Here is a 16,240-nt window from a genome sequence, read left to right as displayed (position 1 = left end):
AAGATAAACATGGCCAAAAGAAGAAAAAACAACTGTCTTCAGTTTTGCATTTGAAGCAATTAAGAAATAATCCTTGTACCTGGGAAAGTACAGAGATACTTCACAAATAAATAAGGTAATTTCTAGTGTAGTGTGTATTGAGAGAAAACAGCTCGAGAGAAATGTTTTGATCAAAATGAAAATTGATAGATAATATGAAGGATGCAATTTACTCTGAAGCATTGGATTAACTGCTCAAGGTGAGCCATGCTGGGTATTGAAAGGCACACAAACAGCTTTAGGGGAGCAAACTACGGGCATACAGGTTAAACATAGTGGTATTTAAAACCTATTTGTGCATATATTTAGAAAATGTTTCTTGAATTGGTAACTGAGTCTTGTATTCTCCAAAGTTCTCTGGAGCAAAAAAAGGTGACTAGAGCAACGTTCTTGCAAAGAACTGAACTGCTAGGACACGTCTTTCTTGGGTATGCTGATAATTTGCTGGAAGTCTGGAAATCATCAGTGACACTTGCAAGATGTAAAAAAACCCCATGTTAACCAGCACTAAGGACACATTTTTATTAGCATGTATTCCTGAAAATCTTACTATGATGAATTTAAATGGCAAATCTTGGGACTCTTTCACCTCTCTATTGATTCTTCTCAGTGCATTGTACACCTGATGCTTGGGCAAATCATTGGCAGAATTTGGATACAGGACAGAGGAACTTTGGCAGTGTACAAAAAGAACACAGAACACAAGAGACTTTAACACCTAGCTCAAATGAGTAAACAAGGCTTCACATTCATTCCCTCACGTAGTAGCTGTATTTCTAATAGCTACTACAACAACATAAAGCTGCAAAGGGTTGGACCCCTTTTGACTCCCCCGTGTCCACGCAATCCTCATGTACAGGTCTCCCAAGCTAAGGGGACAAGATCTAGCTGCAGGTATAAACATTTTTGTTTTCTTTGCTTCTCTTTCAATTCTCCTCTTGTCCCACAGGTACTGAGCTGCTGCCAGCAATCGGAGACAGTGTTTCTCTGACTGTCATAAAACCTTGCAGAAAACACTTGTAGCCACTTCCCAGTTCCCCGGCCTAGAACAGCCGAGCTCCTACTAAAACTGCCTTTTCTACATTTTGCTGAGCCGTCCGTACTCATTTCCACAGTGAGAAGCACTGGTTTATAGATATGAATGACTCAACGTATCTTGGGAGAAATAACCTCCTCTATTACAAGAGATGAACAACTGGAAAAGTTGACAAGATTCAGCCAGTTTAGTCATTCATTCCATATCCAATAGTGGAGGCCTTATCAGCTGGCCTATAAATATTTGACCTTCTACAAACTTCAGTAATGTATTGCATGCTAATCAGATTGCATTTGCATTTGTTCCCAAGGGAAGCAGCCTCGGGGATTCTCAAGATTCAGTTCCTAGTTCTGCAACACACTTCTTAGGTGACTTTGGTAAGTCACCTACCCCTCTGTAAAACTGTTTTTTTTTTTTCCCTCTTTCTCAAACGTTATTTAGGCAGAAACTGTCTCTTGCTGTGTTTTGCATAATGCTCAGCCTTAGTGATATGCAAAGTCTTAAGGTGTCCTGAAACATACACAATAAACCCCAAAGTTTTGTTTAAATCTCTTTCCTCAGGCTTTCCCAAACACAATGGCTGTCAGGTCCTAGTGGCAGCCCACCCAGAAAAGTGAGGAAGGGTTTCTTTTTTTTATGCCAACACCTGCATGAGAAGGCAGAAGAGCTTTTATCACTCTAAATGTGCTGCGGCAGGAGAGACCATATGCTACTTAGAAAAGCAACGCGTGAATCGAGGCAGAAGTAACCCCTTTTGCCTTGCCTTGGGTGGCACTCCAATCTGCCTGGCGCGGCCGGCTGCGTGTTAAGCGCCTTGCCCGGCGGTTCTCCTCACTGCCGGCCGCTTGTCCCCTCAGGACGGGCTAAAGCGTGAGGAAAGCCCGGGGCCGCTCCGCGGCTCGGCTCCCGGGAAGCCGCGCTCCTCGGAGTTCGGGAAGCCGCTTCCCCGCCAAGGGAATCTCCAGAGAGCTTCCCGCCTCAGGTAACGGTCGGCACGCGCCCGCCTCCGCCCCTCAGGTAACGGTCACCGGCTCGCGCCCGCCCTAACGGCCGCGCCGCGCGCCCTTCCCTTCCCCCTGAGGCGCGTGCGCCGGCGGGGGCGGAGCCTCGGCTGGCGGCGCGTGGGATTCGAACGGCCGGGGCCGGGCGAGCGGGGAGGGAGGGAGGCGAGAACGGCGAGAACGGCGCGCCATGGCGGGCTCGGGGGCCTTGCTGCGCCAGTGCCCGCTGCTGCTGCCTCAGAACCGGGAGGGGACGGCCTACGAGGGCTTCGTTACCGCGCAGGTACCGGGGCCTGCGCGCCGCTTGCTCCCGTCCCGGCCCCGTCCCCCCCCCCCCCCCCCCCCCCCGCCGCAGGCCTGCGCCCGCGGAGCGGCTGTGTGTGAGGCGGCAGCGCTTCCCGCCTCGCCGGGGCCGCCAGCTGCCCGGCCGAGCGCGGAGCCGCCGGCTTGGCCAAGTGGTTGATGGCGGGGCCCCTCAGCTGGCCGGGCCCCCCCGCGCCCGCTGCCCCGCCGTGTGCCGTCAGGGCGCTGTGGAGAGGCGCCCGCGGCGCGGCCCCGCGGCTGTGCGCTCGGAATTGCTCTTCCTTCGGCGGCGCCAGCTCGCTCATGGCTTGTGGGCTGCATTTGTTGTGCTGGCAAGTGTTCTGGGTTTGGTTTTGGGGTTTTTTTTTTTTTGTTTTTTTTTTTTTTTTTTGAGGGTTGCAGATTCAACGTGCTCGTGGCCTAGGGTAAAGGTTGAAGCAAACGACTAATCGTGGGTACTTTCCTTTCACTTGCTCTGCGTGCGAGGTTTCAGCTTAAGTAGCTGCACCATCTCGCTGAGGGCCTGGCAGCTTGCAGCGCAGGGAGAAGAACAGCACCTAAGGCAGGTTGGGAGTGGGTGCTCTTAAGCCAGCTTTGCCATTAGAGGCACGATGCAGTGACGCTACAGCCACCGCTCCTTAAAATATCACGCGTGCGCGTGCACACAGACCACAGAAACAGCCCTTAACGGGTGTATTTTCATTTAGAAATAGCGTGGGATTTTCTTCCTGTAAAAATAAGTAAAAGGCAAAAGACCTGGGCTGTGTTGCAGTTGCATTTTCAAAAATGCAGTTTTGCAGTCAGAATTCGGGAATGTTTTTGTGACTCTCGTATTCAACTTTCACAAGATGTTTGCAAACGTGTGTTTATATTTGCATTACTCTAACAGCTGCAACTTTTGAAATGCTCTGTGTGTTAGAATGCATCCTGGAGTTAATGGGAAGGTTAAGATGCGAGTGTGAGTGTCTGTTCTCAGATGTGATTTTTTGATTAGGGCTAAGGTCATAATGTAGCAAAGTCTGAGGTTATGCGTTTAATTTAAGTGTACAGTAAACATCAGCTTTGGAGGAGTTTGGAAGCAACTGATGTGCCAGTGGGCTGTGTTCAGCTCTGAAATGGGTATCTTGGTTTTGCTTGTGAGCATCATGGAAACACTGACGTTGAAAGGGACCCCTGGACATCCTCTAGCAGGGTCAGCTGGAGCAGTTGCTCAACACCATGTCCAGGCAGGTTTTTGAATATCTCCAAGCACGGAGACTGCACAACCTCTCAGGCAGCCTGTTCCAGTGTTCGACCACCCTCCCTGAGGTCTTTTTTTTCATTGCATTTAGGTGAAATTTCCTGTATTTCAACTTGTACACATTGCTTCTCATCCTGTCAGTGTGTGTGTGTGTGACTCAGAGTCTGGCTACACCTTCTTTAGTCCTCCTCCATCAGGTATTTGTACATGCTGGCAAGATGCCCCCTTGAGCTTTCTTTTCTCCAGGCTAACCAGGCCCAGCTCCCTCGGTCTCTCCTCGTATGAGAGATGCTTCAAGCTGTTAATCACCTTTGTAGCTTTTCACTGGACTAAATCCAGTGTGCCCATTCCTTTCTTGTACTGGGGACCCAGCACTCCAGGCGTGCCTCGCCAGTGCTGACCAGAGGGGAAGCATCACCCCCCTCGCCCTCTTAGTAACGCTCTGCCTAATGCAGCGCACGAGGCTGTTGGCCTTTGCTGCAAGGGTGCGTTGCTGGCTCAGGGTCAACTGTGCACCCATGAAGACGGCCAGGTCCTTTCATGCAGAGCTGCTCTCTAGCTGGTCAGCAACCAGCTTGTGCTGGTGCTTGGGGTGAATCCTCTCCCGGTGCAGGACTTTGCGCTTTCTTTCTTAAGTTCATGAGGTTCCTGTCAGCCCATTTCCTCAGCCTGTTGAGGTCCCTCTGAATGGTAGCACAATCTCACGGTCTATCAACCGCTCCTCCCCAGCGCTGTATCCTCTGCCAGCTTGCTGAGCGAGGGTGCATCCTGTCCCGTCACCCAGGTCCCTAATGAAGGTCGACCAGCGTTGGCCCCAGGACTGACCCTGTGTGCACCATTAGTCGGGGGCCTCCAGCGGGACTTCATCCAGCTCATCACAACCCTTGGAGCCCAGCAGCTCTGCAGGTTTTAAGTCCACGTTGCTGTCAGCTTATCTAGTTCATCCTTCTTCAGTTTGTCTGTGAGGATGTTATGGGAAACAGTATTAAAAGCCTTTCTGAAACTGAGAGAAAGCATCCACTCATTTAATCACAGGAGGAAGTCTGGTTTTGTTCTTAACTTCCTGCTGAAGAAATCTCAGAATTTGTGGGCATGATTCAAGGTATGTTGAGCTGAGGCAGAGTCTGGAATACAAGTTTGGAGATTATTTAACTGCCCTCTTCACCACAGGGAGGAGTTAAACCCACTCACAAACCTTCTTTATTTCCGTTTTATTTTGATCATCCCATAAGAAATTAGAGGGAAGATCACAAATCGGGACAATTACTGAAAATACAAGTAGGTGGCATTTAGGACCTGCCCCATATGGATTGCACTAACAGGAAAAAAATTACATTCATGTACTTGGGACTGGTTTTGTTTACAGCTTCTTAAACTTTGCTGAAATGTGTTGTGGATCAGTGCCCAAGTTCCTTTTTAGTGTAGTACTTTTATGATAAGAATCTGTTTTGACTCTTACTTGAGTTGAAAACAGACTTTCATGTACTTCAACATGACTTGGATTAAATTAGATTTCTTGGTTTTGTCCAGATTTGGTAATGTTTATTTTTCTTCTAAAAGGTGTTATTTTTGCTTTATGAAATGTGATGCACTGATGAGTTTTTACTGAATACTGCGAGTTAGAAGTCAACAGTATTTCAACTTCAGAATTAAAATCAACATTATTTCTACCTGTCACTCATACTGCTTTTTTTTTTCCTAAATAAAGAAATTCTGAAAAATATTCCTGGAAGTCAGATAAGACAGACTTTCTCTCTTAGTAGGTGATCTTACAGGGAACACTTCCCACAAGTGTCTAACTGTTTTTCTTCGCTGACCTTCCTATTAATGAAATGTTTCTTTTTCAAGGGTAGAGACTTCCATATCAGGATACTGTTACCAGTGGATTTTCAGTTGAAAAATGCAAGGTGAGGCAGTTTTATGAAAGCAATTGGTAAGTGTATGTAACAAAAGTTTATTTTGATAAAAGCAATGATGGATATGCATATGAGTTATTATTTTTTCCAATATCAGTGTTGGTAATTAATTCCTACTGGTTTCAGCTTAACCTTGCAACAAAATTGTACAGCATCAGTGTTAATAAATGCTGACAATAAACATTGCCTATATCAAAACATTTTGTTGTTAATTAACTTTGAAACCTTTTGTAATGCATTGATTGTATTTATATATAAATCAACATACTTGGGGAAAAAAATGTTCATTTAAATTGGATTATTTATATGTCACCATTTGGGAAACAGAAAATTCAGTGCAAAGTTGCAAATTTAAGCAATCATATACTTGAAGCAAAAAAAGCTACGCTGACCATCATTTTCTCTTTCCCATTAATACATATTAATTTGCGTTACCCAACTTTTCTTTTAAAGCTCTGTTTTTATGACTGCTTGTCACAGTCATATGTGGGGGGGGTGTTTGCGTGCATGCACACGCGCATGGATTAGTCTTTAACATTGTATTCCATACTTCTGCCTAGGCCAGCCTGCTCTCAACTGTGAACAGATGTACTCAATAGCTTTGTTATATTCTAGGTCGGATACACATAATAGGTCGGATACACATAATAGGTAACTTTGACATTTTCAGGACAACATTTTTAAATATTGGTACATTTTATGAAGTCATATTAGCTTGCAAGAATTATGTTGTTTTCGGCAAAGAACAGAGGCTTTTGTAGGTAAATGCTTAATTTTTAATGGGCTTTGGGATAGTGACATTTGAAAGCTTTAAATAACTAGAATATGAAAACTATAAGAAATTTTGAAGTATTGTTTACTTCCTTGGGGTTTTTTTGAAGAAAAACTTTTATGTTGTTGTGTAGCAGACTCTCTCTTCTAAAAATCATGTACTGTGAATTTAAAATTTATACAAAATACTGTTTTGTCTAGGATAGAGTGTAGCTGGCACCTAAAGACGATACTGCATGGATATCGGCATATTTTGAAGCAGGTATACAACTTCTAAAACCGCTTCTGTTAAATGTATGCTTATAATAATTCTGAAAAGCTTATACTTGTGCACCAATTCTAAAAGTGTTAAAGAACTCTCCTTTCACTGTATAGCCAAGATTTATTTTGAAATGCTTGAGGATTTGCAGGTCAATCTAAAGAGAGATAGATAGAATTTAGTAAATACTTGTTTTTATTCAAGCTTTATTTTTTTGAAGATTGAGATAGAATGATTTTTAATTAATGGCTGCTGACACTTCACTGGAATTTTTCTTTAATCTCTCATTTAGAAACAGATTTTGTTTTCCCTTTTTTATATATTTATTTTTTTATAAACCATAATGCAAAGAAGAGAATTCACATTAATTATTTATAGATCTAGCTCATTCTGTGTTGTGGACAGTCAAGGAATCTAAGTTAAACCCTCCTATCCAGAGGAAGCTTTGGAGTAAGGCTAAAACAGCCCTGCAGTCACGATGAATATTTTGTTTCTAAGAAGGCATCTTTGCCAGGTGTGCTAGTTGAGACACTCTGTCTCACGGACTGTGCACCCCTTTGTAGAACAAGGGTTGGGAGTAACCAAAGATACACAGAGCCGAGGAAGCTGAAGCATAAATACGTACTGCATCTCAAGGTAGACAGGGATCCTTAATCATGTACAGCATCTAAAAGCAGACAGTTCTGGAGAGTTCCTAAAGAAAAATGAACCAACTAAGAAACGTTTTTGAGTGATTCTAAAGCTTCTGTTCTCATTGGTGAAGAATAAAGTCTTCATAAACTATATAAATGTGTAATGTGACCTGATGTGACAAAGGTGATGGTTAATTTTCAGTAAAGTTTCCTATAGTCTGGGAGATCTGTTCTGTAATTGAAATATTTAAACATGTGGTGTACAGTTGGAGTTTTTTTATGTTAGTTGGTTTGACAATACTAGAAAAATAGATACTTAGACTGAAATTGTTTGCCACTAAAAGTTATGAGTTGAAGAAAACTAACTGATACTGTGTTCCCTCCAGAGGCTGCACAGCTGCCCAGATCTTGTCAGTTTTATGGTGGAGCTGAAAACTATTTTGGTAAGTGACAGAATATGTATGGGGGAGATGGGATGTTCTTATAGCTTTGGTTTTCACTTTCAGGTTTTTTACAGTACTGTTTGATAGATGGATTTATGTTTGGTTGTTTTTTTAAGCAGAGGTGATTTCATATGTATGCTGTTCATGTAATGTTTGTATAAATATGCTGTAGGATTTTAAGTGACTGTACTCTTTGGAAATTGGAGTGTTTCGGAAAAATTAAAATCCCAGCAAGGGATCTCAGTATAGTGCCACCCTCTTTACAATGATTTTCTTGGAATTCCTGGCATTGTCCAGATGGTAAAGAAGGCTTATAATCATACAAAGGATTAGTAGTCAGTGGATTGCTGAAGGTGCTTTCACCTCTGTGACAACTTGACCAATAAATGCAGAAAGCTTTTTTTATAGTTCAGAGACTGCTGTTTGTTCTTTTTTTTTTAAAAAGTTTTTCTAATCTAGGATTGAAGAGTAGCAAAGTCTTTAGTTAACAACATGAAACTGACAATTTCTTGTCTGTTAGTAAAACATCATTCAATGAGCATTCTTGGCAAAGAATACCTGTGTACAACCTACTTAACTTAGAAATAAACCACAGTAAGTATTCTTCAAAACAACAACAAAAATACCCTCCTGGTCTTACATCACTGCTCTATGCCGGGAATGCCTTTCCTCAGTATTGGTTCAATCCCTGCCAAACTGGATTACACTAAACCAGGCAAAGGTGCTTGGAATAGGACTGAATAAGAATGTATACATGTGGCCTTTTTGGAATATTTCACAGTACTTATTCCAATCTATTTGCCTGGCTACACAAGCCCTCAGAAAATGAGAATGCAATGAAAGTATAATTTATTCAAAATAGTAGAATAGCGATCCTCGGTGCAGATAGTAAATACAACAGAAGATATTGCTGGAGAACTGGGCAGAAATGATTGTTTTACTGATTTTATTACTAATTCTATTTATTACTTAAATTTCTTTTATTTTAAATTATTAATAATTTTATTATAAGTTTCATTTATATATTTGTCCTGTAAGCATAATTTTAACTTAAGTACACTTTTAAAGAACAAGTAACACAACGCGAATTTGGAACGTACAGTTTGGGTTTGGTTTTGTTTTTCTCTGTAATGTGGCATTACCTGTTCAATAAAAATTTCTTTTTGAGGCATTACGACATACTTGATGAGTGTCTGTACCAAAACTTACTCTCTGGGATCCTATGATGTTAAAACAGAAAAACTGACTTTTTGATTTTTTTTCTTTTGATTGCAATTTAAAGTTGTATATAGATACTTAAAAATAATATGGGGGATTTCATATGTGTGTCGTCTTTTGTGGCTGTGGAACCCAGGAGACAGCTGTGGGCTTAATAGAACCTTCTTTTGAAATGTTCTTTCAGTCAAGATGCTTGACTTCAAATTTATTAGCTGAAAAAGAGGCACAATTGATATTTGCATCTGAAGACTATGTTGTCAACATCTGTGGTTTTTTTTTTTAAATTGCAGATGTTTTCATTACCAGTATCTGAAGTAATTTAACAAACAGCTTCTTTGTCTGCTTTAGCTGGAGGCTATAACAAAACAAATGCAGTGTACAGTTAATTTTACATAGGCTTAGTATTTTTGAATGAATTGCAAAAATCACATGACTAAATAGATGCAAAAATATTGAAATCTCTCTTAATGATGTTTTTAATGTTCTTTTAAACAGGAAATTGCTTTAAAGAATACACAAGACCTGCATATACCACGGCCGCCAGAATACTACTCCTGTCTTGTCAGAGATCTAGAAATATTGGGTTGGAATAAGTATGCTTGTTTTATTTCTTAACAGCCATTATCTTTAGCATATCTGGTCTTCTTTTGTATTTGTGAGTTGAACGTATCAAATGTACTTGTTCTGTTAATTTATCCTGTTCAGAAACTGGTCTTGCTTTAAAAACTGCTGCTTTGTTTTTAATTTTAAAAAAACCAAAAAACCGCAAAACAAACCTGTATCAACTGAAGGTATATTTTCAGTCTCAAATAACTGAGCTGAAAGGTGAGATGCTACTACTAAGAAATCAATTCTTCTTTGACCTATAAACTATTGGCCTAGTAAACGTATTTAATACAACTTCTGTAGCTCTCCTTTTTCTTCCTTCTTTTCCCTACTTTGTACAGCTTTTTTTGACTATTCCCGTATCCAATGGCTGATCATCCTGCACCTTTGTGTTTCATAAAAACAGTTCATACATTTTTTTAGAACTAGGATAATTATTTTTAAAGAACAGCTCTATCTTGCTCTCCATAGCACAAGGATCTCCTTAGGCAACGGAACAACACAGTTAATCCACAAAAAGGTAAATTACAAAAACAAAACAAAAAAAACCTGAGTGGAGGGGAGAATTTGGAAGGCTGTAAATCCAGAACTTCAAAACAGCCAGCTCTTTGCAACACGCACTCTTTTTGCTACCCAGATGGGTTTAGAGATGAGGGCTATCAAAAAGCATTCCTTAGTCTCTAAAAACTGCAAGCAGACCATGTTTGGAGGAGCAGGGGGGCATTTCCAAGTGGGAAAAATGCTGGTTACTGCACAAGGAGAGTATAAACTGTGTCACCTGAGGATGGAGGCTCAGTGCACCCAAGAACACGGTTTCATGTATATGCTGTACTATAAATTGAGTATCTGTGGAACAAGAAGTGACAGTTCAGGTCATCTTCTAGAGGAAGGAGAACTAGAAGTGAATCTTTCACCCCAACTAAAATGCTTGGTTTAATACCATGGGAAAGAATGTCACTTTAGGAAAGGATATTTGACTTTGCTGACGAATGAAACATACACATAGCTGCCTCTGGGTGCCTTCTCATTAGGGTCTTGAATGAGTGCAAACAGATTATATTATTCACAGTCCCATATACTCTCAGATGAGCTCATAGAACAAATTTAATTTTATCCTCCTACAGAGGAAAACAAGGTTGTGCTCCTCATACCTCCTATAGAAACCTGAAGGAACATGCAGTTGTGATCAAGTACGCAAGTTCTATGTGGAAATTTTTCAGAAACCTGCAACGCTTCCTGTTTTGGAGACTTTTACTTGGAAGGCTTTAACTGCCATCACATGTGCCACCACTGGCAAGTTCTCTGATGCTGAGTCTTCTCCTTCCTCCAGCAGAGAGCCTGGGATGGACTGATTTCTCTCCTTTCCCCTAGAACCTTCAGGAGACCTCTGTAGGGTTGAAGGTGGTAGTTGTTTCTGTGTAGCGAGCCATTGAGGGAATATATTTGAAAGCTGTCTTTAATAATATGCAATTAATCTCACAATGCCTTCTTTCAAGGGGTTAAGATGAAAGATTTTGTAGGATGTTGAAGAGTTTTGAATGAGAAGCTACTTTTTAGTTTCAGTAAAATGAAAGTTAAAAGAAAAAGTCTACATTTGTGGTTTTCAACAAGACAAATCTACTTTTACAGTAGTCTTGGATGGTAAGTTAACTTTAACAAGTGTTTATTTTGCTAAATGAAATAAAGAAGCCTTGGGTTTAAGAATAGTTTTGAGTTTTCTCACCTGATTTGTATATAAATAAATGACATGTGATTAACATTAAGTAGGAATTTGCTTTGAAGGTGTGCTTTTATTTAAAGATTTAAAACATCCTTGTTAAATCAGCAGAAGTTTTTTCAGTAATTTCCATCATTAAGTATGTAGTTGTGCCAGCTGATGACATACTCTATTCAAATTTCTCAGACTTAGGTCTGAGAATATTAGTTAAAATTTCCTTGACACATGGGAAATAAATTTTGAATCATGCCTGCTTTCCCAAAATGAAGAAAAAAAAAAAAACCCAAACCAAACTCCTTCAAAAAGCCCATGCCAGCAAAACAGACAGACATGCAGTAAGTATACTTTAAAGATATAAATATCTAAAATGTACTGTATTTATAATTTGATATATGTAGTATATAGCTAAATAAAATAAAAATACACTTTGAAAATACAATTTAGTAACTTATCTGATATTTCAGATACTGATATGATAATGTCAGAAACTGATATTTCTTCTGACCTGCTGTACGTACAAAACATCCAGTGGTTTATTATTAAAAAGCACATCAGGGTTTTATCAGACAGCATGCTTCTAGGGCAGAATTTCACCTGGTTTCTAGGCGAAGGTGGTCTTCATGCAGATGCACAACTTATGCCGCGCTTCTGTCCAGTGTAGTCCTGTAACTCAGTAAACATACACCTCGATTGACTTATGTTACAGATAAGGTTTCTATTTGATTGGGGTTTTTTGGTTGGGGAAGTCAATCATTAATCAGAGGGCTAGGCTGTGCACAGGGGTTCATATCTGGTTTACTATGAGTTGGAAGGAGAATAATGTAGAGAGGTGATTTGAAGCCCATTAGTAAGTTACACCTCTAATTTTAGTGTGCTTTTAACAATATAATGAACTACTAAGAAGGCCTCTTAACCAAGACTGATTTTGAGTTGCAGGTGATACGTATTTGCATGTTAGTTAAAAACATCCTGGCATGGTTTTTCAGCACAAAACTAAGCCTGCATTTAGTACTGGCAGTAAGGATCAATCACTGCTCGCACCTTGAGAAGCCTCCAGCTTTATTTATGACAATTTTTCTTAGAAAAGACCTGGCTTGTTCTGGACCCTAGATTTACCTTTTCCTAGTGAGTTTTGGGTCATGCTGAAGGCTGCATCCAAATCCAACTGAAAAACTGAAGAATATTTTGTTTGAACGAGAATCAAAGCAATAGCCTATGGTTCCTTTACCTCTGAAGTGAGTTAAGAAGCTCTCAGGTATGGCATGAATTTACTGTCTTCTAATGGCTTTTAATCTAGGGAGTATGTGAAGTTTCTCAGAAACGAGTTGAAGACATTGTCACAATGATCTTACACCTCTTTCCTCCTAAACCGCTGAAAGTACAAACAGTTGTGAGGATTGCAAATGGACAGGCTGCTGTGATAAGATAATCACTTTGTGACACAGAAAACTTGATTCTTTGACCATCATGCTTTCATATTCAAATACTTGGACACAAAAGTCACAGTTCAACAGGTTATAAATTTGTACCAAATTTCCAACACTAAGTGCTGTCATAACAGCTGGGGAGTTCAAAGGAGGATACTTCCTTCATTTTAAGAACATGGAAAAATACCAGCACAAACCTAATCAGCTGAGCTGGGAGAGAGTACACATGTAGTAGCATTAAGCTATAGGAAAGGCTCTTCCAGTACTATCTCATAATCTTGCTAGTTGATTCAATGTCTTGGGAAGGTAAATTATCAACTATTAAACATTTGTAGGACTCTTATCACCCTCATGTGGATTCAGAAAGGTTGCTAGTGTCTCTTAAGTCCATGGTGCGAGTCATGATCTCTCGCATCTCAATGCATTTCTGCTTAATACTTGCCAAGTTTTTTCATAGAAAGTATCTTCTCCTCTTGCCTTCCCCATTTCCGAGGGAATCCTGCCTTGTCGTGCGCTCTCAATCATTTGTGTGTTATGCTGAATTACAGTACCTCAGAGATTTCACTGAGGCTTTCCATCTTTATGGTCATTTCATTTTTCTCTATGTGATAAAATGATGGAGCTTATAGAGGAATAAAGGTTTATATAACTGAAACATCACCTATGTAAACAATTCCTTATTTATTATACAATCCTATGAAGAAGTTCATACGACTTCTACAGCGTTGTCCAACTTTCTCTAGTCCTATGTAACTGACCCTTTCATCTCTTCTTACCCAAGGAATGGTGGAGTGATGTTACAGAACAGGTAGCCACAAAGCTACTAGTAGAGTTCCTTTTTTCTGTCCTAACCTAAATGGAAGATTAATTCCTCCTTTGTTCCCTGGAGGCAGTTTACTGTTTTTTACATTCTGTTGAGAAGGAGGAAGGCTAGCTATGAATCTTCATTCTGGGCATTCTCAATCCAGTATGCCCCTTGTCTGAGGAGCTTTTTATTTCTTGGTGTTCCTGTTTGTGAAAAAGTTTGAAAGGGAAGAAAACGTTTTACTAGAAAACCTCTAAGTACGTGGTTTGTAATGAATAATATTTAAAAGGGCTTGTGTTGCTTAGCATGAAGAGTTGTCTTCTACTAGCGGCAAGTTGTTGAAGTCAAAATTAAATAAACGTAAGAATTTCCGGATTGGTCTGGATTGTAGTGGTGCTTCATAGCGGTGATGATCTACGCTTTTTTACCGTTTTTTTCCATTATGTCCAAGTTCAGTGAAAATCACATTTTAAACTGGTTTTAAAAGATACTTTAAACATGGATTCTAAACCTAAAAATATGTTAAAAATTGAACAACAGACAGAACTTGAAAATAATTTTATGATGTATCCCTCTATACATAATTAAACAGGTAGCCATTATTGGTGCTCTTAGCACCTTTTCCCAATGCTTACATTATTTTTTTAAAGTTTGTCTAATTCACACTGTCAATAAAACCGAATGTGAAGGTTCTTTACAAATATGGTTGGACATAATCATAGTGTCACTATATTTTTAACATAATGGTGTGCATATGTTTATATTTTAAATATATAACTGGGTGCACACACATATATGTATATTTATTTTAGAGGCTGTCAGGTTGTTAAACTAATTGTAAAAGTACTGAACCCTTAAGGATTTCAGAAACAAATTTTAAGATATATTAGCCTGTTGCTATGTAAGAAATAAAAAGAATTTTTTAATCTTGTTCACTCCTACCCAATATAGAGTAAGGAACTGAAAAAATGTTTGATTTTAAAGTAAAATAATCCATACCTTTCTGGCACTTCAAGGGTGAAGTGGTCCAAACAAGATGACTGTCAGAACAGATACTTTTAAATCCTAAACACCTTGACAGCATCCTTTAATTTTTTCCATTCTCTCTTGCTGTCGAACCTCACAGTGCACTGATGCAGGCACCCATTGTGCTTTGTTTTGGCCACTGCTATACATTTTATTGCAGTAACCATTCTGTGGCTTAGCTGCTGGTTTAGGATTTCCCCACCCCAGGCAAGAGTAGATGGAGGGGTGGGATATAGGTAGTTTCTTATTGTTACAAAACTTTGTGATACAATTTTGAGATAAAGTTGGAACAAAGCGGGGATAATGATATTTTCCAATTAGAGGAAGAATGCTCTAATCCTTTCTAAATAAATTGAGTTTAATTGACTACAGTTGAATTACACTTTTATTAAGACTTGTGTTTCTTTCAACTGTTGTGGAGGAGTGTCAAAATACTCCCAGGAATCTGTAGGACTATTTAATATTGCATTAATCAGCATTAAACATGAAATAAGAGAGCTCTTTCCCTACTTACTACCACTACTGCTTTTTCTATCTGTATTTTTCAGTTCCCTCATGTTGATGCTATGTCATTTATATTGATTATTTTCTTTTCTCCTTTTCACTTCCTTCCCAGGAATGTGCACACCCTTTGGTGTATGTCTACTTTTTCTCGTACAGGCTTCTACAACTCCTTTGCCAGTTTCACTTGCAAGAGAACCATTTTTCCTGGCATGCGGGCTCAAGTGACTGGGCTAGTATGTAATGGTTTTAAAAAAAAAGAAATGTTACTTGGGCCAGGAAGCAGGAGCTTTCTTTGAACTCTGATAGGCCTTTCCATCAGTCTAGGTGATAAGTTGTGCAATAATCTTGGACTGCTTTTATCTTTACACAAGAATGCCGTAGTAAAAATGCAAAAAGATCCACATGCTCAGTTCACTGGTAAATATATGGAGAAGTCTGAACCTTTTTGGCAGTTGTTGAAGCTACTCAGCTGAACATATTTCTAGAGAACAATGTATTTTACAATTGTATTCATCTTCATTGCTGTGGGAGGCACAAATCAGTGACATCTTAAGCAACGAGTTAGTGATTATGTCAGAAGTTTTAGAACTTATTTACATTTAGTATGTACTTGCTACTTGCTTGGGTGCATGTATACTGTGTAAAACTGTCATGAAACGAAGGCAAATCATCATAAATAACACATTTTTTACCAGTTTGGGTACTATTTTCTGCAGCAAATCAATTTCAGAATATGAACCAATATCCACTGAATTTTCCACAATAATAGTATTGATAATAAAAGAGAACTTCATTGAAGAGAAAAGCAAATCAAGAGCATAAAAGTCTCATACAGTAAGAAACTGCAGAAATGGATCAAAGATTTGACAGGAAGTTTAATGTGTACATAAGTAGAGGCTGACAGGAACATGCTGTGTGTGTCAAAGGTTCCAGTGATGGAAAACTGAAACACAGTGCTCACTGACCACAGCATGAGCCTTGACACACATTGTAAATAACCCAAAGATATATGACTGCATTAAGCAGTAGACTGGTGTATTAACAGCAGTAAATCTAGAACAGCAGAAATGGTTGGCATATAGGACTTCCTCTGCTTAATATTTGTAACAGACTAATAAGAGTACTGCAGACGTTTCAAACTGTACTTCTTACAATGCTGTTAAGAGTTTTCTTTTCTCTTTCAGAGTCGTGTATGTGGATACTGGTCTTGCCACAATCAGGCTAAAAGCTGAAGACTCTTGTGGTCGACAGCATCTCATCACTCTGAAGTTAAATGCAAAGGTGAATTTATGTGGGA

The 16,240-nt window shown here is 39.7% G+C and overlaps 1 protein-coding gene across 3 annotated transcripts in view; it reads left to right on the top strand.

Annotated features, from left to right (window-relative positions):
* The first annotated feature begins 2,266 nt into the window (after window positions 1–2,266).
* FANCL (FA complementation group L) overlaps window positions 2,267–16,240 on the top strand; it is a 30,742-nt gene continuing 16,768 nt past the window's right edge. For 2 of the 3 annotated variants that reach the window (XM_075706841.1, XM_075706842.1), the window contains exons 1-6: window positions 2,267–2,359; window positions 5,468–5,526; window positions 6,508–6,568; window positions 7,584–7,640; window positions 9,354–9,451; window positions 16,128–16,224. In XM_075706841.1, the coding sequence (XP_075562956.1) occupies window positions 2,267–2,359; window positions 5,468–5,526; window positions 6,508–6,568; window positions 7,584–7,640; window positions 9,354–9,451; window positions 16,128–16,224 (465 nt within the window). The remainder of the gene's footprint in view (window positions 2,360–5,467; window positions 5,527–6,507; window positions 6,569–7,583; window positions 7,641–9,353; window positions 9,452–16,127; window positions 16,225–16,240) is intronic. The other variant, XM_075706843.1, reaches the window with a different exon arrangement.

Source organism: Pelecanus crispus, chromosome 3 (assembly GCF_030463565.1).
Source record: "Pelecanus crispus isolate bPelCri1 chromosome 3, bPelCri1.pri, whole genome shotgun sequence".
Classification (NCBI taxonomy): Eukaryota; Metazoa; Chordata; class Aves; order Pelecaniformes; family Pelecanidae; genus Pelecanus; species Pelecanus crispus.
Note: the sequence above shows the minus strand (reverse complement) of the source record. Positions and strands in the feature narration are given on the sequence as shown.